Source organism: Oncorhynchus clarkii, chromosome 8 (assembly GCF_045791955.1).
Source record: "Oncorhynchus clarkii lewisi isolate Uvic-CL-2024 chromosome 8, UVic_Ocla_1.0, whole genome shotgun sequence".
Lineage (NCBI taxonomy): Eukaryota > Metazoa > Chordata > Actinopteri > Salmoniformes > Salmonidae > Oncorhynchus > Oncorhynchus clarkii.
This window is the reverse complement of record NC_092154.1, coordinates 19,199,001-19,219,795: the sequence shown is the minus strand read 5'-3', so window position 1 is coordinate 19,219,795 and position 20,795 is coordinate 19,199,001. Positions and strand designations below refer to the sequence as shown.

Genomic DNA, 20,795 nt, shown 5'->3' with positions numbered 1-20,795 from the left:
TCACATTACATAATTGAGATTAAATTGTTACAAACAATAATGTCACCCTAACAAATGGATCATTATTAATCAATAATTAGGTATGACTTTGTTATGAGTGATTAAAACGTATTTCAAACCTCTGTATGCACCATAATTGGCCAAATTACCTTCTCGGTCGACTTTTTTTAATTTTGTGATTTTGAAAGTAAAATGTGTTGCCGCGACAAGATTATTTTTTTCATATTTGTTACAATCTGAAAAAAATCCATTGTTTCACTCGTTTTTAAGCCTTGCCCACTCTCTGTGTGAGGACTCTGATTGGCTGTATCTGAGCGCGGATGCCGTCATCGCTTGGAATGCTCATTCATCTGTGTACTTGGGCGTTGGACTCCGCATCTTATTAGCAACAAGGGAAATTTCTCCATTTTCCACCCTGTCTACAGCGAAAGCCACAAATCTGGGATTTTTTATTACTTCTCTTCAGTTGGCAGGTTTTCTGACATTTTCCCATTTTGTTCACTGCGACTGGACTTTGATTGCTTCTCCAGTAAACTTTTCAAAGAGGAACCTTCGCAAAGAGCTTGCGTTTAAAAAAGAGGCTAGTGGTCTTTGTTCGTTTTTTTGGATCTGTTGAGTTTCTTTGTTGGAGCGAAAGCATGGGAGCGCAATTCTCCAAGACAGCTGCAAATGGCGAAACCGCGGTTGAAAAGCCTGGAGAGGCTGCCGCTTCACCAACCAAGACCAATGGACAGGTAATTGCGTTTGTTAAATGAAATATATGTATACGGTTGGTTTGCGTAAAAGTTTTCTCTGCGTTATTGTGGGCACTTATGGAGACGCACGCCGGGCTGTTGGAGCAAACGACCACGATGGGAAAACATTGATTCACAAGATTACATGTTCTATATAATCAGTACTATTTGATCATTGAGTTGAAATGTAATTTCTAAAAAATATATTAAGTCAAACTGATTTGGATAATTATGTGCATACAAATGCTGTAAATTAAACTCGTTTTCATTGATTCATTTGCGATGTGGGGATTTCCACACCGTTAAAATCCACAGCCTTTGTTTGAAATGTCTGATTGTGAGACTTTGGGAATTGGTATCACATTGTAGGGTCGGTCCATAGGTGGCCATGAATTGCTAAATGGCAATTGGATCGGTAATATTTTGAATCAAAATCATATTCAAAACTGAGCACAAATGTAGTAACTTGATGCTATCGGTAAGTGAATGGGGGAGATGCACGACGCCAACAATGGCTTGCCACGGTCTAGCTAACATCACCTCGCCTTTTGTTAGATGCTCGTGTAGAGAACAGGGATGGTTACTATGACACTGAAGGCAGCGGAGCCACATTCGATTAATGCGCCCGTCCTGTAGATCTTATACTAAGTGTTGGAAAGGGTGGTGTTTATGAACGCGATATTGCAACAACAAAAATATGATTGTTTGAAGGTTCTGTGTAGTTTGAGATATCCATCTAGACGTTGCTCTGCGTAGTCGGGTGTATTAATGAGCATCTGCTGTTTTAATGAGCAGCTGCTTTGCGTTGGTGCTTCGGTATTGGAGAGACTGGCAGAGGCGCATCGCCCCCTAGTGAAACACCCGAAACATTGCCTCCGTCATTGCTAGAATCAGCTCATTCTCGCTTGTGATTAGTGGGAAAATGTTTCAATCATGAATCACAAAAAAAAAATTGAATTCTTAACTCGCAAAGTAATTACCGCCGCACGTGCCAAAAAGCCCAGTGATACTAAACAGGTAAAAACTTGAGATGAGGCTATATGCTTTTGTCTCAGTTGAATTTGTGGTGTCTACTGCCCCTTGTGTAACTGTGTGGCAATGGTCCACGCCACACATTATATTTCCACGTTTGTTACTTGTATGATAAGACTTCAATTTCTCTTTAGGAAAATGGCCATGTGAAAGTGAATGGGGATGCCTCTCCTGCAGCTGCCGAGTCAGGCAAGGAGGTGCAGGCCAATGGCAGCACCACAGCTGAGGAGGCTCCAAAAGAGGAGGCTGCGCCTGCAGAAGTGGCGGCAGTAGATGGGGTGAAGACCGAGAATGCAGAGACTGTGTCTCCAGCAGCTGAGGGTGAGGCCACCAAGCCGGAGGGAGCCACGGCTTCAACCAGCAATGAGACCCCCAAAAAGAAGAAGAAGCGCTTCTCATTCAAAAAGTCCTTCAAGCTCAGTGGCTTCTCCTTCAAGAAAACCAAAAAGGAGACTGGCGATGGGGCAGAGGGTGAGGAGGCTGCTGCGTCCACTGAGGAGGCCAAGGCTGAGACAGCCGAGGCCCCAGAGGTCACGGCAGAGGGTGAGGAGGCCAAGCCTGCTGAGGGAGAGGCTGCACCTGCTGCTGCTGAAGAGGAGGCCAAGGAAGCAGCTAGCCCTGCAGAGGCCAAGCCTGAGGAAACAGCAGCAGCCCCCGCTGAGGAGGCCAGGGTAGCCCAAGCCACTGAGGAGCCAAAGGCAGAAGAAAAGCCAGCTGAGCCTGCTGCTGCAGAGGAAGCACCCATCTCGGAGGAGGCTGCACCTGCAACAGAGGCTGCATCCAGTCCAGAAGCCCCCGTTACTGCAGAGGCCGCTGTTGAGTAAAGCTGGAAACTCAGAGCAAAACAGAATAAATTAAAAAGGAGAAAAAAAGATAATCAAAGAACATTTCCCTGTTTGTATGTTGGAGTGGTGCCAGTTGATGGCTTTGGAGAACTTGTCTACAACCAGGGATATTTTAAAGCTTTCCTTTTTTTGGTTTTCCCTTCCCCCTCCACAAACCTATCTCGGTCCATTGTTACTACCATTCCAACGGGCAGAGGTGGGTGGCTTAAATGTAAAACTACAGAAAAATACATCCACGCTCTGCCATATATTTTTTGCATCAGTATTACATGTTTTGTTTTTGCATTTTTATACAAAATGTAAACTTGTCAAAATGTATGGACATCCCCATGGTATGAAGGAGGTGGGGAAAAGTTGAGTTGTAAATGAAGGGGATTTTGGGGTGGGCAGGGGATGGAATAGAAGGTGGCACAATTGTGCCACAGACTGATGTAAAGAGTAATCTTAAAAAATTTGAATGAAAAGACCAACACCTGTGTACCACGAGAGTACCATGCGATTTACAACACTAAGTCATTTTTACTATGAGACAAAATATTAAATTCCCAGAGCTAGGTTTAGGAAGTCATTTAAAATAAATCATAGGAGCTTTTCACTTCTCATTAGCTGTACCAGTCAGTGATTCAGTAGAAATACAAGTTGTATAGGCTTTATTGTTTATTGCTGGTTTTATGACCTTAATAAAGTGTAAGTATGTATAGGCGGGGTGTTTTTAACTGTGATTATTGTACAAATGAAATCTTGATCTCAAGAAGCACATGAAGTTTGCAGCTCTTTTTCCACCCGCTCATTTTTGTAAGATAACGAAAACAAATTCATCCTGGAAGACCTTTTAAGCAATTTTGAACTCAACCAAGCTGTGACAAGTGGAATGGTTACTGTTTATATACTGTGGTATGTTTTGATTACAGCAGACAATGCTTTTCAGTGGTCTTTGACGAATTAAGGAATCTCTATCAGATGCAATGTTTGTGTAGCATCTTGTCTCTTTCTTTTCTTTTGTAAATACTGGAGAAGGTTTTACCAATTTGACTTAGATGGAATGTAACTTTGCTTACAAAAATTGCTATTAAACTCCTGCTTAAGGTGTTCTAATTTTCTGTGAGCACACTAAAAGCAAAAATAAATGTGAATAAAATTTGTGCAGCATCTGTGTTTTCATTTAACCCATTTCTGTTCAGTTAACTGTAAAGATGGAGGTCGTAAATTGAGTAATTTCAACAGCGAAGTGAAGACTTGTCATCATTGGATACAAGTGTGTTAACAGTAGTGTATTCAGGCTAACTGCTTTTTCTACATACTCAAAAGTTTAGGTATGTTTGCAAAAGCACCTTGCCTTAAGCAACAACACCGAGATGGTTTTGCTGATCAAAGCCAGTGTCAATGCCCCTCGGTCATATACAAAAGTCCAACATGGACTCCTCAATGGTTTGGCCTATTTAATCTCACATTATTACAACTAGCATAAACTAGGTCTAACTTGTTCAAAGCCTTTTAAAATCAAGTATGGACCTGAATACAGTGCCTTTGGAAAGTATTCAGACCCCTTGACTTTCTCCACACTTGATTGTTACAGCCTTATTCTAACATTGATTAAATTCATTGTTTTCCTCATCAATCTACACCCCCCCCCCCCCCCCCCCCCCAAAATATGGTTTAAGCTTATTTATAAAAAATACAACTTACAGACCCTTTGCTATGAGACTTGAAATTGAGTGCATCCTGTTTCCATTGATCATCCTTGAACTGTTTCTACAACGATTGGAGTCCACCTGTGGTAAATACAATTGATTGAACATGATTGGGAAAGGCAGACACCTGTCTATGTAAGTTCCCACAGTTGACACTGCATGCCAAAGTAAAAACCAAGAAATAATGTTGAAGGAATCGTCCATAGAGCTCAGAGACAGGATTGTGTCGAGGCACAGATCTGGGGAAGGCTAGCAAAAAAATAATGTAGCATTGAAGAACACAGTGGCCTCCAACATTCTTAAATGGAAGAAGTTTGGAACCACCAAGACTACCTAGAGCTGTCCGCCCGGCCAAACTGAGCAATTGCGGGAGAAGGGCCTTGGTCAGGGAGTGACAGAGCTCCAGAATTCCTCTTTAGAGATGGGAGAACCTTCCAGAAGGACAACCATCTCTGCAGGACTCCACCAATCAGACTAGATTCTCTGGTCTGATGAAACCAAGATTAAACTCTTTGGCCTGAATGCCAAGCGTCACGTCTGGAGGAAATGTGGCACCGGACTTGAACCCGATCAAACATCTCTGGAGAAACCTGAAAATAGCTGTGCAGCGACACTCCCCATCCAACCTGCAGAGAAGAATGGGAGAAACTCCCAAAATACGTGTGCAACCTTATTAACGTCATACCCAAGAAGACTCATGGCTGTAATCGTTGCCGAAGATGCTTCAGCAAAGTACTGAGTAAAGGGTTTGAATACTTATGTAAATGTCTAAACCTGTTTTTGCGTTGTCATTATGGGGTATTGTCTGTAGATTTGAGGGGGTAAAAAACAATTGAATCCATTTTAGAATAAGGCTGTAATGTAACAAGGGGTCTGAATACTTTCAGAATGCACTGTACATGCGTTTGTCACAGGGATCAGGTTTTTTTTCATTGCAAGTTCCACTATTAGAGTGCTATTCCACCTCAACATCAGATGCTGTCTACATCACTGACATTAACCACGTTCACGTTTGCTAATTATATTTTGACTGGTGTGAGATTGTAGAACAATAGTTATTCTGTGACTGGTACAATTTGAACTGAAAATATAAAAAAAGTCAGTGCAGATCTATTGAGCAGCTCATTGCTGTAGCAAGAGACCGTCACTGCAGACTCAATACTTTGCAATGACGTTGAACAATGAATCGATCACAGACCCACCCAAGACATTAAAAGAAACCATCAATACGGTGGTTTGAAGCTACACATGGACAATGCAATATGCTTATCACAGATTTTGTTTCAGGGCCAGGGGTCCCTCCCAGCCAGGTTAGCTCACAAGTAACCTAGTCAAAGTTCGCAAGGAGCCCATGTTTAGAGACTAAAATGCACCTATTTTACAGTAGCTGGGGTAACACCTGGCAGTAGAAGGCCCGGCTACAGTGTTTACATGTTATACGTTAGTTTCTATTGTAGCTTAGGGCCTATATGGGCCATATATTCTGTAAGGAGGTGTTCATTAACCTGTTACCATGCTCTTCAGCTTCAGAGACTCAATGAATGGTGTTGCAGACACACAACATATTTTGATGTCAGATGCATTGGGTACAAACCTTTTCAAGGAAAGGCCTATTTCACAACAGACTAGTCATTTGGCATCTGTTCCTGTTCATTTGTTGCAGAAATAGGAAAGATTTCATATTAGCCCAGTTTACCTACTACCTAATGAAGATTGTGGCTTCTTGGTCAAAACTGTGGCAATGGCCTGTGCAACAGGTTCCAAGTAAAGTGAAATTGGCAAATGACTCAATGAGCAGTTGGGGAGCTGCAACATTGAAGCATATATCATTCTGTATCAAGTTATGTTATACAACATTGCAATAATTGCAACAAAACTAAAGAGCATGTTATACATGCCTCATAAATTGTCAGTTAAGAACCAATTCTAGTTGCCCATAGTTGCAGGAAGTAGGGGTGCTGAGGGTGCTGCAGCATGCCCATTTATTTGTTTGTTTTTAAATGTTTTTTACCCCCAAAATTTGGGGGACACAGGCCTTTATTACTCCGGTCGTCGTGTTTTTTTCAATCAAATCAGTGAACTACGCCTTTATTATTCCTGGTGGGAGCACCATATAAGCGAGGGTGGAAGGCCGCAACCCAACATATCTTCCCACAGCTATGGGTAGGCCAAAAATAAACATGTGCACATGCTACTCCAATTTTTTAAATCCACACATGCTCGTTTCCCTCTTGCAGGTGCATGTAATCACTAATACTATTAAGTTGCTGGACTGCAAATCTAAATATACTTTGTCTGTTCTTCAGGTGTAAAGTCCACACAACTTGAAGATCAAGGTTGTATTAGCTAGCAATCATTGCGGTTGAAATAAATAGGCCTAAATTGTAGGTGTGTGTTGATGAAAATAATGACCTGTGTATTGTAGGTGTTATAACGCCATCGTGTGGCTGCCATGTAATGCATCAACCACAAAAATCTCTAGTGGGTTTTGTATCTTAGATTTGACATAGTACATTATGCATATTTGAAAATACAGTACATTATTATTTGTAAACAGAGTAAAACAACCTTATATATTGGATTATGATAGGGTTGGTTACATTTAACCTAAACTCATGGCATTTAAAATGTATATTCTTCAGGAGTCAATGGGTATAAATCATTTAAATGATCATGGTGGATTTAGCATATTTTGCCCATACTTTAACTGATTTCTAACTACTCCAATTCATACATTCACACTAAGAATTAGTATACAAAGGTTGTAATTGGCAAATGCAAAATATCACATGTTCAACAAATATGAAATGATAGTAGGTTCAATTACGGGAACACCCACATCATCTTCTCTAAAAACATTTCATTAATTAAACGGTGGATATTTCATTCAGAAGATAAAGCACGTCACACTATAAGTGCATTCAAGGAGTACCAAAGGGAAGCATGGTAAATCCAGGTTGGTGTTGTGAATCCTAGAAATCAACTGTTACAGTACATAAAGGAAACTAAATCTAAGTGATTTCAATTTGGGAAATGATTAAACCATTATTTCAACAAAGGTCTAAGCTTGCACAAGGTGTCTTCTATTTGTAGAGGACAAACATGTCCTGTTTCTATAGAGGAAGCCTAGCTGGATTTTTAGCCGTTTACAAAGTTCATCAACATGCATTTTAAAAGACTGTTTATCATCCAACCACATCCCTAAGTATTTATATGCAGATACCTGATTCATTCGAGAACTATCTAAGCTCGTAAGTGCAAGTATATTTTCAACCAACTTTTTGAATCTATTAAAAATCATAAAATGTGTTTTCTTTGCATTTAAAACACGTTTCAGATGTATAAAAGACCCTTGTAATATCTTAAAATCTGTCTCACTAATTATCCAATTCACTACCATCACCTCCCTTCAGGAGTGGTAAAACAAAAGCTGTTTTCCAAGCTTTAGGAATCTTTCCTATCACTAATGTTTGATTAAAGATGTGCATCACTGCACTAGCAATGATAGGTGCCGCACACTTGAGTAAATATGGATCCAGATTGTCAGTGCCTTAAAATCTATAGCAGATAGTGCAGATAAGACCTCATCTTCTGTGACTTTTTGAAAATTAAAAACCGGCTTACTGTTTTCCACATCAGCTGAAGGCCGAGGGGCTGAAACAATAGACCGGTCAGGACCATGTTGGCCATTTTTTCTTTCAAAAAGAAAATCAGCAGAATTAAAATCTTTATCAAAAGCATCACAAATTTCAGTTCGGCCACTGATGATCCCAGATTCTGATGTAATTTGCTTCGGTAGGGAAGTCAAGGAGTTTCCTGGTTTAAGTGAGTTAACAGTTTTCCAGAATTTAGAGGGATCACCAGCAGACTCTGTCATAGCATCAAGAAAATACCTAGATTTAGCCTTTTTATTCCTCCAGTCCATTTATTTCTCAATTGCCTAAAAAGCAGCCAATCAGATGTTTCACCAGTTTTCCTCGCCAAAGGCCCATGCTTGATTCTTTTGCAGGAAAATGATTTTCAAATCACAGGAGAACCAAGAATTAGTTACATTTGTTTGCCTAATTCGCTTTAACGGGGCGTGTTTATCAGCCATGAAGATAAATATTGATGAAAAGAAAGAGAACGCTATAACTGGGTCTGCTATGCAGTTTACGGATAAAAGCTTGAATAAAAATATTTTCCCAAGAATTCCTATGGATAATAGATAGACACATGATCATGTACAAATGTAAGCAAAATTAGAAATGATTATGTTTTAGTAAAAAATGATATCTTTGGGCTTCTTGCTGTCAATTTGTAGTCTACAAATGTTTAATAATTATGTTCTGGCTCTATGACCATCTGCTCAAGAAAAAACGAATTGGTCCCCAGCTAAATCTAGTCGATGATCCCTGATATAGAAGGTGTGTAATGGTTAGGTTGTTACGAATGCACTGACATAAGTTGCATTTCGGCAACTTTTAAAAAACAACTTTATATCAGAGTTGTCTGTTGTTCACATGCGTATCTGCCCTCTCATAAAATTGCTAGAATGGTCCCACCTGATCTCGCCTGCCTTCCATCTTTGAGGGCATGCATTTCCATTGCTAGAGTGGTCCCTCGACCACCATGTCAATATAAGAAATGATCTTTGATACAGATCAATGACAATAAATATAATGCTTCAGTTATGTAGTCTGACACAAGGGAGTAGAATCAGCCGAGATGAGCTGCCCTTACTGCCACACTCGGGACTGTCCATGGAGAGATCACAGTGCCACCATGTGGCTGAATCAGGCACTACTAGTCTGCTCAGTCTTCACACTAGAAAGAACAGATGGAAAAATGAGAGTGCCATTTCACCTCCAATAAGACACTGTCAGGTCTGAATACATTTGTGACTACCTCTAATAAATCATAAATGCATGGTCCAACTATAAGCATAGTCCTGACAAGTGAATATAGCAGAGACCACAGTCACTCTTACCTTTGTGTCTGTTCTCTCAGTGCTTGTTTCTTTTGCATTCACCTCTTTCACCTCTAACAGCACAAATATACACATATATCAGGAAGCTACATCACAAGCGGCATTACATCAAGTTATCACCACTTGGATGAAATATTGCTAGGTGCTTTTCTATTATCACATTGAACTCAGTGCTCTTGCCAGGTTTGTATTCAGGATAAGTTCTGAATACTCACCAACTTACTCTTTCTTCTCCTCTCGCCCTTTGTCTTCCTCTACCCGGGGCCGCTTTGTTCTTTTTTGTTATCGGCCACGTTCCTCATTCCTTCCTGTCCCTTGTCCTCCGAGTCAGGGAACTCCTTATCGTAGGCTATCCTCTTGTCTGAAGCACTGTTTGAAACGAGACAGGAAGTCACCATTCAGATGCTGCTGCTGGCAATAGGATCCAAAATGGGATCCAAAATGGGATCCAATAGGATTGAATATGGAAAATACAGCCGCTGATACAATACGAATGGAACCGAGGACTCACTGGAAAACAGTAGAGTTTACAATCCTGGCAAAAGAACATACAAATTAAATAGAACCCCCTGAGTGATATAACTGCAACAGAGAGTATTTACAGGGAAGGTCAATGAGATGGTTCAGAGGTTGTAATGGGTTAGAGGAGGCGTGTCTAACCGGACATGCGTTTGTCAGGGTCCTCTGTATCCTCGTCCACTGTGTCATCAGGGATGGCATCCTCAGGGATAGCCTGCATCTGCACCACTCCCGGGGCGTTGGGTAGCATCCGGTTCTTAAACAGAAGGGTTCTCAAACAAAGGACATTGCCTTTAACGCAACGAATATCGGTGCAGTAACCACCATCAGCCCAAAAGCCCACGAGAAGGCTCTAAGAAATGTGGATAATATGACAATAAGGAAAAAGTAAGTAGACTACAACACCCCCACCAGAATACCTGTTTCATACAGTACTGGCAATGCAGATGCAACAACCTCACAATGCAAAATTGATGAATATGACACATCCAACTGGAGTTACTGAAGTACATGCGATATGATACATCTGACAGACTCAGTCCTTACTTGATCTTATCCATGTACTCTGATATGTTCTGGTTGGTCATGTTAGATGGGCTGATGTGCAGCTTGAAGTCAGGCTCAAACTACTCAAAGTAATCGTTGTATGGCAATTCTGAAAAGAAAGATAAAACATAAGGAAAAGTTGCACCCATCTCAGTGAACTAATCCATGTGAATTGTTTGCATTTGATTGTTAGTGTAGATCAATTCCCCATGACATATATCACCAGTAGTACATTTAATGTTAATGCCTATAATTTCTAATCTACAATGTTACCTTGGTTATGGTAATTTCTGTTAATGCATTCAATATTATTATTCCAGTCTTCCCGTTATCATTGTCAGAGTGGGCACATTGTTTGCAGAGAGCAAAACCTATGCTTCAATTGTGAGGAACAAGTTTTGGTTTATTTAATTCAATTTACGAGTTAGTCAATTTAGTCATTGTCTTTTTTTTGGAGAACTCCTGCCAATGTTGAGCTAGGACGCGCACACAGAGAAGTAGGCCTTGCTGGCCTGCCTGTTATAGGCTACCTGGCCTGCCTGTAAATGTAGGCCTATAAATGTGCCCATTTGGGGATCTGATAGTATTTCTGATTGGCTTAACACACCCCAATTAATGACATGTAGAGCTTCTCAAAGTAAGGTTTTCTTCACCTCAAACTTCAAGCAAACAAAGTCTGTTTTTACATCCATTAAGAGTTACAATAGTTCCTCAATGTATTTGAAAAATTGTTCCAGCTCTCTCCTTCTCCATAACCACTCTGCCTGAAAGGGGAAAATGTTATGCTCTGATCCAGTGGAAACGTCATAAAATAGGCCTACCTGATTACTTCTTATCAGTGCTTGACTTGGACTGAAATAGGTTCTATTTCTACCTTGCGGCTGCAATGTTTTTATTTGTTGGCTTTATGTAGTATATTTTAACATAGTGGGCAATAGAAGCCACTTTTAAGGTTTGTATCATTTTTGATTTAGATAGAATTTTCAAACACCACATGACAATGATTGAGATATGAAGACATTATTAAATTAAATGAAGATGTGAATATGAAAACCATAACTGACATGCATATCGTTAGAAATGGTAAGATAATTTGTCATTTCACATGACAAAGGTGGCCAACACCTCATGTAGCCTATTACTGGCAACTTCAAGAGAGTAATGGCATAATCTGCAAAAGCCAGCAGGAGCGGGAGGAGAATAGTTGGGTAAAGTTGAAGGTTTTTCTTCTGGTCTTCTAGACCTCTGGCGCCCTCTTGAGGCATTTGTCTTATTTCATCAAACCGTAAGCTCAATGCGTATAGTTGATTTTATTAAAACACATAGGGTATGTCTATATATGGAAAAATACACATTAAAAAATGTTGACCGATCAATTGGTCAAAAGAACAGACAACCTTCGGTGGACCAATATTTTTTGGGGTCGGGGACTGCTCTAATGTCCTCACACAATTGGTGGAACAATGACATTCTGCTTAGTCAGCTGGTATTACGTAAATCCTGGTATTAAGTAAATCCTTTAAAAGTATATAAATTAGTGACCCGCTGTGTTTGTCATTATACCCCATTATACAGCTTTGTTTGTAGAAACTGTACTTATACAATTATTGCATCTGAGCTCCTAGGGTGTGAGGCTCTCTTTTTCTTTTTCAATTGTATTAAGTAAACCATGAAAGTACACCGGTCTCAGTGGCCTGAAAATTTCCTTCCAGGATACAGGTCTTGGCACTGAAATGAGGAAAGCGTCTTAAAGAGGCAGGGATATGGGGTATTTTGAAAAGGGTGAACAACTCTAGAGGTAGACCGGCATGGCCGATTAATTAGGGCCGATTTCAAGTTTTCATAACAATCGGTAATCTGCATTTTTGGACGCTGATTATGGCCGATTACATTGCATTCCACGAGGAAACTGCATGGCAGGCTCACCACCTGTTACGAGAGTGCAGCAAGGAGCCAAGGTCAGTTGCTAGCATTCGCGAAAAATGCAAAATCGTTGCATCGAAGTACCTAACCATATACATCGTTCTTAAACTTAATACACAGAAGTATATTTTTTAAACCTGCATATTTAGCTAAAATAAATTCATGTTAGCATGCAATATTAACTAGGGAAATTGTGTCACTTATTTTGCGTTCATAGCACGCAGAGTCAGGGTATATGCAACAGTTTGGGCCGCCTGGCTCGTTGTGAACTAATTTGCCAGAATTTTAAATAATTACGACATAACATTGAAGGTTGTAATTTAACAGCAATATTTAGACTTAGGGTTGCTGCCCGTTCGATGAAATATGGAACGATTATGTATTTCACTGAAAGAATAAACTATAGTTTCCGGATTTGACCATATTAATGCCCAATGGCTTGTATTTCTGTGTTTATTATATTATAATTAGCTTTTTTACATGGCACATATTGCACTTTTACTTTCTTCTCCAACACTGTGTTTTTGCATTATTTAAACCAAATTGAGCATGCTTCATTATTTATTTGAGACTAAATATATTTTATTTATGTTTACATTAAGATAAATTTAATATTTTATTTAAGATAAAATAAAAGTATTCAGTGAAGACTGACAGAAAACGTTTGACCTCTGTCATTGCCAACAAAGGGTATATAACAAAGTATTGAGATAAACTTTTGTTATTGACCAAATACTTATTTTCCACCATAATTTGCAAATAAATTCATTAATAATCCTACAATGTGATTTTCTGGATTTTCTTTTCTCATTTTGTCTGTCATAGTTGAAGTGTATCTATGATGAAAATTACAGGCCTCTCATCTTTTTAAGTGGGAGAACTTGCACAATTGGTGGCTGACTAAATACTTTTTTGCCCCCCTGTATATGTGGAATTATGTATTTGCTGAGATGTGGGCAATTAATGAAGGTACCAGGAGTTTCTAGTTCTAATTGAATTGAAATGACAGACTCAATACAATGACCCAGTGATTATTAATGAAATGGGATTGGCGCCCCCCCTTGGGTTGTGCCGTGGCGGAGATCTTTGTGGGCTATACTCGGCCTTGTCTCAGGATGGTAAGTTGGTGGTTGAAGATATCCCTCTAGTAGTGTGGGGGCTGTGCTTTGGCAAAGTGGGTGGAGTTATATCCAGCCTGTTTGGCCCTGTCCGGGGGTATCATCGGATGGGGCCACAATGTCTCCTGACCCTCCTGTCTCAGCCTCCAGTATTTATGCTGCAGTAGTTTATGTGTCGGGGGGCTAGGGTCAGTCTGTTATATCTGGAGTATTTCTCCTGTCTTATCCGGTGTCCTGTGTGAATTTAAGTATGCTCTCTCTAATTCTCTCATTCTTTCTTTCTTTCTTTCTTTCTCTCTCTCGGAGGACCTGAGCCCTAGGACCATGCCTCAGGACTACCTGGCATGATGACTCCTTGCTGTCCCCAGTCCACCTGGCCGTGCTGCTGCTCCAGTTTCAACTGTTCTGCCTGCGGCTATGGAACCCTGACCTGTTCACCGGATGTGCTACCTGTCCCAGACCTGCTGTTTTCAACTCTCTAGAGACAGCAGGAGTGGTAGAGATACTCTTAATGATTGGCTATGAAAAGCCAACTGACATTTATTCCTGAGGTGCTGACTTGTTACACCCTCGACAACTACTGTGATTATTATTATTTGACCATGCTGGTCATTTATGAACATTTGAACATCTTGGCCATGTTCTGTTATAATCTCCACCCGGCACAGCCAGAAGAGGACTGGCCACCCCTCATAGCCTGGTTCCTCTCTTCCTAGGTTTTGGCCTTTCTAGGGAGTTTTTCCTAGCCACCGTGCTTCTACACCTGCATTGCTTGCTGTTTGGGGTTTTAGGCTGGGTTTCTGTACAGCACTTTGATATATCAGCTGATGTAAGAAGGGCTATATAAATAAATTTGATTTGATCAAGGAAGAGTCTCAGTCTTTGAACCACATAATAGATTACGAGACAAAACAGAAATAATGAATGACTCAGCTGACACGTGTTTAAATGTAATTTTAATTCAATCATTTTTTGATACAGAACAACACACTTATGATACAGGATGGCTATTTGCACATAAGACAAATATGTTAATTGTAGTAGAATAAGCATTAGATGGTTTGACAGTAACTAACAAATTACTTTTTTTACTGTGGCTTTTCACCAAGGGGAATGACAAACATGTTATTAATACTGGAGAAAAAGAATGAGAACAAAGTTACCACTTAAATCCCTTATTCAACATTTAAATGCTTGATGTATGAGGACGTCATCGGAGTCAGAATTTTATGAGATATCGATGTTCCCATTCCCTCATGAGAATCTCCTACCCTTCTACAGATTTCTGGGTTATATTACGGATACAAGTACGTAATGGTAGTTTGAGAAAAATTAAACTACCTAAAAACAACATAGAAACAAATAAAAGTAGCACATGTTTAAAGAATGATACTGGAAGAAATGAAATAACACAAAACTACATTAGAGAGCCCATGCTTTGTCAATTGTATGTTCAATACACATGCAGGAGAAAAGCAAAACCAAAATGAGAGGACTGTAATAAATGCAAGACTATCACACTTAGAACTGCAAGAACATGTAAGCCTACGTCTTTGTCAAGGTTGTTTTTATATGAAACATTGCCACATATATAGCTTCATGATATAGCCTTTAAATATGTTAAATGTATGTGTTGTTGACTGACAATTCGTCTTTTAAAATCCACATGTTCACTTAACATAATCTCATGTTTATCGCTCATTGTAGTATACCCTTCATTCAATATTGAGTTTATAATGGGCACAAGTGTCAGACAGGTGAATTATTATGAAGAAAGATCAGGTGCATTAAACTGAATTGTTTTGTAATCACACAACTCACAAACCCTTTATCCTCTTATGCCCCCTTACATATTAAGAAACAAACATACATTGATTCCATTACAGATTTTGGTCACATTGTCATTCTCACAGGGGAGAGTGGGGTATGTTGAGCCATTTTTACATTCAGCCTCACTACGACAATATAGTATTCTTTTTAACAAAGATATCTACATATATTTCAGGATGTTGTGTATCCCTGGAAATAATCATAATTCATGTAAGCATAACAGTTTTAAAAACATAGTTTGTCAAAAACTAAATTGGTCTCTTTGCACAACTTATCCCAGAGTAAATTGAGCATAGGGAAAAAGTTGAGCCACCTTGGGGTAAGTCGGTGTAGGTGCCCTGTGACAGTGGGTGATGGTGGTCAAAGTTTAATTCATGGAATGGGGGTGAGGTATATTTTACTGTACATTTCAAATGTATGCCTATATTCAGATATAGATGGATCTGTTAAATATGACTTACCCTTGCATTTCTTGACAAGTTGTCTGGGACAGTGATATTGTTTCGATGTGCCAATTCGTAGGCAAGTTCACTGCATTTGAGGCTACTAAGCCCATGAAGCTGGTCTGCGATATTCTGGATATGTTTAGCAAGCTCAGACTCCATGTCATCAGATAAGACCTTGTGTGTCTCTGTTACTCTGTCACAGCCTCTCTTTCACACAGGTACATGTTTGTTTTCATTTTTGTCAATGTACCTCAGCGTCATTCAGTACATTTTTTCATCCCTTGGTGCTTCTGGAATGGACTTTTTCCCTTCTCTCACTTCCTTGGCTGCTCTCTCAAGAACCTAACGGGGGGCTAAATCCCTGCATCTTTTACATTTGTATACACAGGGAATGATTAGGTCTGCTCTATAACAATACAAATGCAGTATATTGAGTTAATATGCATGACACATTGCAAAAATACTATGCATATTATGCATAAACCTGACTATATGTAATCATAATCTGTATGGGGTATGGTGGCCATTGGCTCAACTTACCCCAAGGCAAACATTTTTACTATATTAGCCCACATAGGTACAAGGATGCGCTTTCATGCTAGGTTTAGGACCTCATATTGTAGCTTATAGAGACCCCAACTGGTATACAAAACAATCCACCTTGGTTTAGATACAAGCCGCATGAAACCTATAACACAATACATTCATTTGCCCTAACTTGCTTACCAATTTGTCCATGTGTTTTTTTCTTCATAGACTCCATGAAATGACGACCTCTTCCTTAATATTTGGTCACATGGTACATTTTGTGTATGGTTTCCTAGAAACAAGGAGTAGCTCAACTAACCCTTCGGCTCGACTTACCCCACTCTCCTCGACGTATTAAATTCAATCAAAGTGCTTTAAATGTCCTTTAATATTGTTGTGGTTGACATCTTGAAAATGCCAACAGAACAACTTCAGTTAAGAAGTTCAAATAGGCTAGGCCTAGACCTTCCCTTAGTTTCTCAGGGCCAGTTGAACGTCCTCCCAGTAATCTGATAAAACTTCTGATTGAAGGGGTGGAAGAACTTCCTCAGTTTGGCCACTACTGAGGGGTCCACCTCAGGGTGGATGCGCCCCTTGCTGCCTGCCAGGCACTTGTTGAAGACATTGTTAAATCGCAGGCAGTAGAATCCCCTGGTGGCATTGAAATACAGGTTATACCGGCTGATCCTGGAGGGGAGGTTGAGGAAGCGCTCGACGAGCTGCAGCTCAGGCAGCGGGTCTGTGATCAGACGGTCGCCGTCCACAATGTGAAAATGTTCCACGGGGAAGAACTTCAGCCAGCGCTCCAAGTGCTTGGTGTAAATGCTGGTCCGTACCGCCTTATACTTTGTGTTCACATCACACGTGTTGCCGTCGATGGCCAGCTTCTCAAACTTGTGGTAGGTCTTATTCTTACGCTCCTTGCCCTCCAGCACCTGTGTGTAGTCGGACACAGCTCTGGTGGTGGGCTCACGCACAATAATCAACAGCTTGATGGAGGAGTTCATCTTGAAGATGCGTTCGGGGACCTCCTCTGTGATGAAGTAGGCGGGGCTCTTCTCAATGGTGATCTGGTGGAGGAAGGAGAAGGGCATCTTCTCCCGGTACCAGTCGATGCCCCGGGCGTAGTTCTGTTCGTTGTCAAAGAAGTGGATCTCCTGCGAGGCCTTGACCACAGCTGGGTGCAGGTTGAGCATCTCCAGCAGGGCGCGCGTGCCCCCCTTGCGCACTCCGATGATGATGGCCCGTGGCAGTTGCTGCACCAGGTTGTGCAGGCGGATCTGCTCTTTGGTGGCATTGCCCTTGCGGATCTCGTGGAGCAGACCACGCTTATACTGCAGGGTCCGGAGAGGGATCTGCTCCGGCAGGTGAGGAGGGCCCAGTCGGCTCTCTATGGGGCAAATAGGCTGCAGCCTGGAGGAGGGGAAAACACAGAAAGAGACATTTAGTTCTATATAATAATTTCATCAATAAACTTTAGAGCATTTTTGAATTAACTTTAAACACATTGTTAAATACAATGAAGTCTTATCATAATCTAATCATATATGATCAAGATTTTGCTATTTGAAAAAAATATTAGATTATTTATATAAACTAAAATCATTCTATACTTGACATTCAACAGGCATTGCTTTCAGCAAACAACGTACCTATCCAAGCTCCCAACCCTGGCCACTAGATAGAGGAGACTCCCAATAGCAAGGCTGCCCAACAAGAAGAGCTTCTGTCTCAGCAACGCCTGCTGTTTGAATAGCATGGCCCTCCATCAATCTTCAGGACTGCGTCTTCAGCCTGGGGACGGGAGAGCAGAGCACATAAACCACTAATCACTGGCGAGGAGAGAGACAGACTAATGTTTATTAACACACACTAAATCAAGTCTTACAAGTGATTAAGCCAAACTCACAGGAGCCTGCAAAGTGCTGCAGTGCCATTAGAGCAGACGGCTGGGGTTAGTCGGGTTCCGTTGTAAAACGTTTTGTCTGTTGCAAAACGTTATGCAACAGAAACCGTTTACTCCAAACGTAAAACGTTTTCCAACAAAAAATATAGTTTCTATTGGGCAAATTCAGGTAGGTCCCTCCACGTTTGGTTCCGTTTGGTTCATAGAGTAACAGTTCAACAGTAAAAGGTTTCCTTTGGAAAACGTTTTGCAACAGACAAAACCGACTGAGAATATATATATATATATACAGTAGCAGTCAAAAGTTTGGACACACCCACTCATTCAATGATTTTTCTTTATTTTTACTATTTTCTACATTGTAGAATAATTGTGCAGACATCAAAACTAGGAAAAACACATATCGAATCATGTAATAACCAAAAGAGTGTTAAACAAATCTAAATATATTTTAGATTCTTCAAATTAGCCAACCTTTGCCATGATGACAGGTTTGCACACTATTGGCATTCTCTCAACCAGCTTCATGAGGAACGCTTTTCCAACAGTCTTGAAGGAGTTCCCACATATGCTGAGCACTTGCTGGCTGTTTTTCCTTCACTCCTTCACTCTGCACTCCATCACTCGTCCTTGGTCAAATAGGCCCTCCTCAGCCTGGAGCTGTGTTTTGGGTCATTGTCCTGTTAAAAACAAATGATAGTCCCACTAACTGCAAACCAGATGGGATGGCGTATCGCTGCAGAATGCTGTGGTAGCCATGCTGGTTAAGTGTGCCTTGAATTCTAAATACATCACAGACGGTGTCACCAGCAAAGCACCCCCACACCATCACACCTCCTCCTCCATGCTTCACGGTGGGAACCACACATGAGGAGATCATCCGTTCACCTACTCTACATCTCACAAAAACACTGCAGTTGGAACAAAAAATCTCAAATTCGGACTCATCAGACCAAAGGACAGATTTCCACCAGTCAGACTGAGACCACTCAGCCTGTGACAATCTGCCAGACCACTGACTCAAACAGCCCTCATTCCCCTTCCTTTATAGTAGAAGCCTCAATCAAGTTTCTAAAGACGGTTGACATCTAGTGGAAGCCTTAGGAAGTGCAATTTGACCCATAGACACTGTGTATTCGATAGGCCAAGCTTTGAAAAACTACAACCCTCAGATTTCACACTTCCTGGTTGGATTTGTCTCAGGTTTTCATCTGCCATATGAGTTCTGTTATACTCACAGACATCATTCAAACAGTTTTAGAAACTTTAGAGTGTTTTCTATACAAATCTACTAATAATATACATATATTAGCATCTGGGACTGAGTAGGAGGCAGTTTACTCTGGGCACGCTTTTCATTCAAAAGTGAAAATGCTGCCCCCTATCCCAAAGATGTTTTAAGACATGAAGGTCAGTCAGTCCATAAAATTTCAAGAACTTTGAAAGTTTCTTCAAGTGCAATCGCAAAAACCATCAAGCATTATGGTGAAAATGGCTTTCAAGAGGACCACCACAGGAAAGGAAGACTCAGAGTTACATCTGCTGCAGAGGATAAATTCATTAAAGTTAACAGGACCTCAGATGGCAGCCCAAATAAATGCTTCACAGAGTTCAAGTTACAGCCACATCTCAACATCAACTGTTCAGAGGAGACTGCATGAATCAGGCCTTGATCGAAACCTCTAATAAAAGGTGAATAATAGGATGAAGAGACTTGCTTGGGCCAAGAAAGCAGTCAGTCTCTCACGAGAGAGTTAGCTCTCATTCCTAGGCTTTTCTACAGACAATGGAATTCTCCGGTTGGAACATTATTGAACATTTATGATAAAAACATCCTAAAGATTGATTCTATACAACGTTTGATATGTTTCTACGACCAGTAATCTAACTGTTTGGAATTTTTGTCAGACCTTTCCGCTGGAAGTTGCACGCGCGTTTAGATTTGTTTACCAAACGCCCTAACAAAAGGAGGTATATGGACATAAATTATGAACTTTATCGAACAAATCAAACATTTATTGTGGAACTGGGATTCCTGGGAGTGCATTCTGATGAAGATCATCAAAGGTAAGTGAATATTTATAATGCTATTTCTGACTAATGTTGACTGCGCAACATGGCGGATATATCCGTACTCAGATTATTGCATGGTATGCTTTTTTCCGTGACGTTTTTTTAAAATCTGATGTTTTGGAACTACTGAACATAACACACCAATGTAAAATGAGATTTTTGGATATAAATATTCACTTTATCGAACAAAACAGACATGTATTGTGTAACATGAAGTCCTATGAGTGTCATCTGATGAAGATCATCAAAGGTTAGTGATTAATGTTATCTCTATTTATGCTTTTTGTGACTCCTCTCTTTGGCTGGAAAAATGGCTGGGTTTTTCTGTGACTTGGTGGTGACCTAACATAATCGTTTGTGGAGCTTTTGCTGTAAAGCGTTTTTGAAATCAGACACTGTGGCTGGATTAACAAGAATTTTATCTTTAAAATGGTGACTAATACTTGTATGTTTGAGAAATTTGATTTATGAGATTTCTGTTGATTTGTATTTGACGCCCTGCAATTTCATTGGCTGTTGGCGAGGGGTTCCGCTAGCGGAACAACACAACTGATTGGCTCAAACGCATTAAGAAGGAAAGAAATTCCACAAATTAGCTTATAACAAGGCACACCTGTTAATTGAAATGCATTCCA

General features: G+C 40.4%; 2 protein-coding genes and 1 pseudogene across 2 annotated transcripts in view; 1 reads left to right on the top strand and 2 right to left on the bottom strand.

Annotated features, from left to right (window-relative positions):
• The first annotated feature begins 354 nt into the window (after positions 1–354).
• On the top strand, positions 355–3,753 carry LOC139415066 (myristoylated alanine-rich C-kinase substrate-like). Its single transcript, XM_071162829.1, has 2 exons — positions 355–734; positions 1,901–3,753. The coding sequence occupies exons 1-2, from the start codon at positions 639–641 to the stop codon at positions 2,588–2,590; spliced, it is 786 nt and encodes a 261-aa protein (XP_071018930.1). The 5' UTR covers positions 355–638; the 3' UTR covers positions 2,591–3,753.
• A 3,574-nt stretch (positions 3,754–7,327) lies between these two features.
• LOC139415404 (histone deacetylase 2-like) lies at positions 7,328–12,309 on the bottom strand (annotated as a pseudogene).
• A 3,964-nt stretch (positions 12,310–16,273) lies between these two features.
• LOC139415557 (heparan sulfate glucosamine 3-O-sulfotransferase 5-like) overlaps positions 16,274–20,795 on the bottom strand; it is an 80,935-nt gene continuing 76,413 nt past the window's right edge. The window contains exons 2-3 of the mRNA XM_071163666.1: positions 17,834–17,975; positions 16,274–17,594 (exon numbers count right to left, since the gene is read on the bottom strand). Of these exons, the coding sequence (XP_071019767.1) occupies positions 16,661–17,594; positions 17,834–17,940 (1,041 nt within the window). The 5' untranslated portion in view covers positions 17,941–17,975 and the 3' untranslated portion in view covers positions 16,274–16,660. The remainder of the gene's footprint in view (positions 17,595–17,833; positions 17,976–20,795) is intronic.

Coding starts and splice junctions, on each gene's coding strand:
- LOC139415066 (XM_071162829.1), top strand. CDS start 639: ATGGGAGCGCAATTCTCCAAGACAGCTGCAAATGGCGAAACCGCGGTT. Junction 735..1,900: donor CAACCAAGACCAATGGACAG/GTAATTGCGTTT, acceptor ATTTCTCTTTAG/GAAAATGGCCATGTGAAAGT.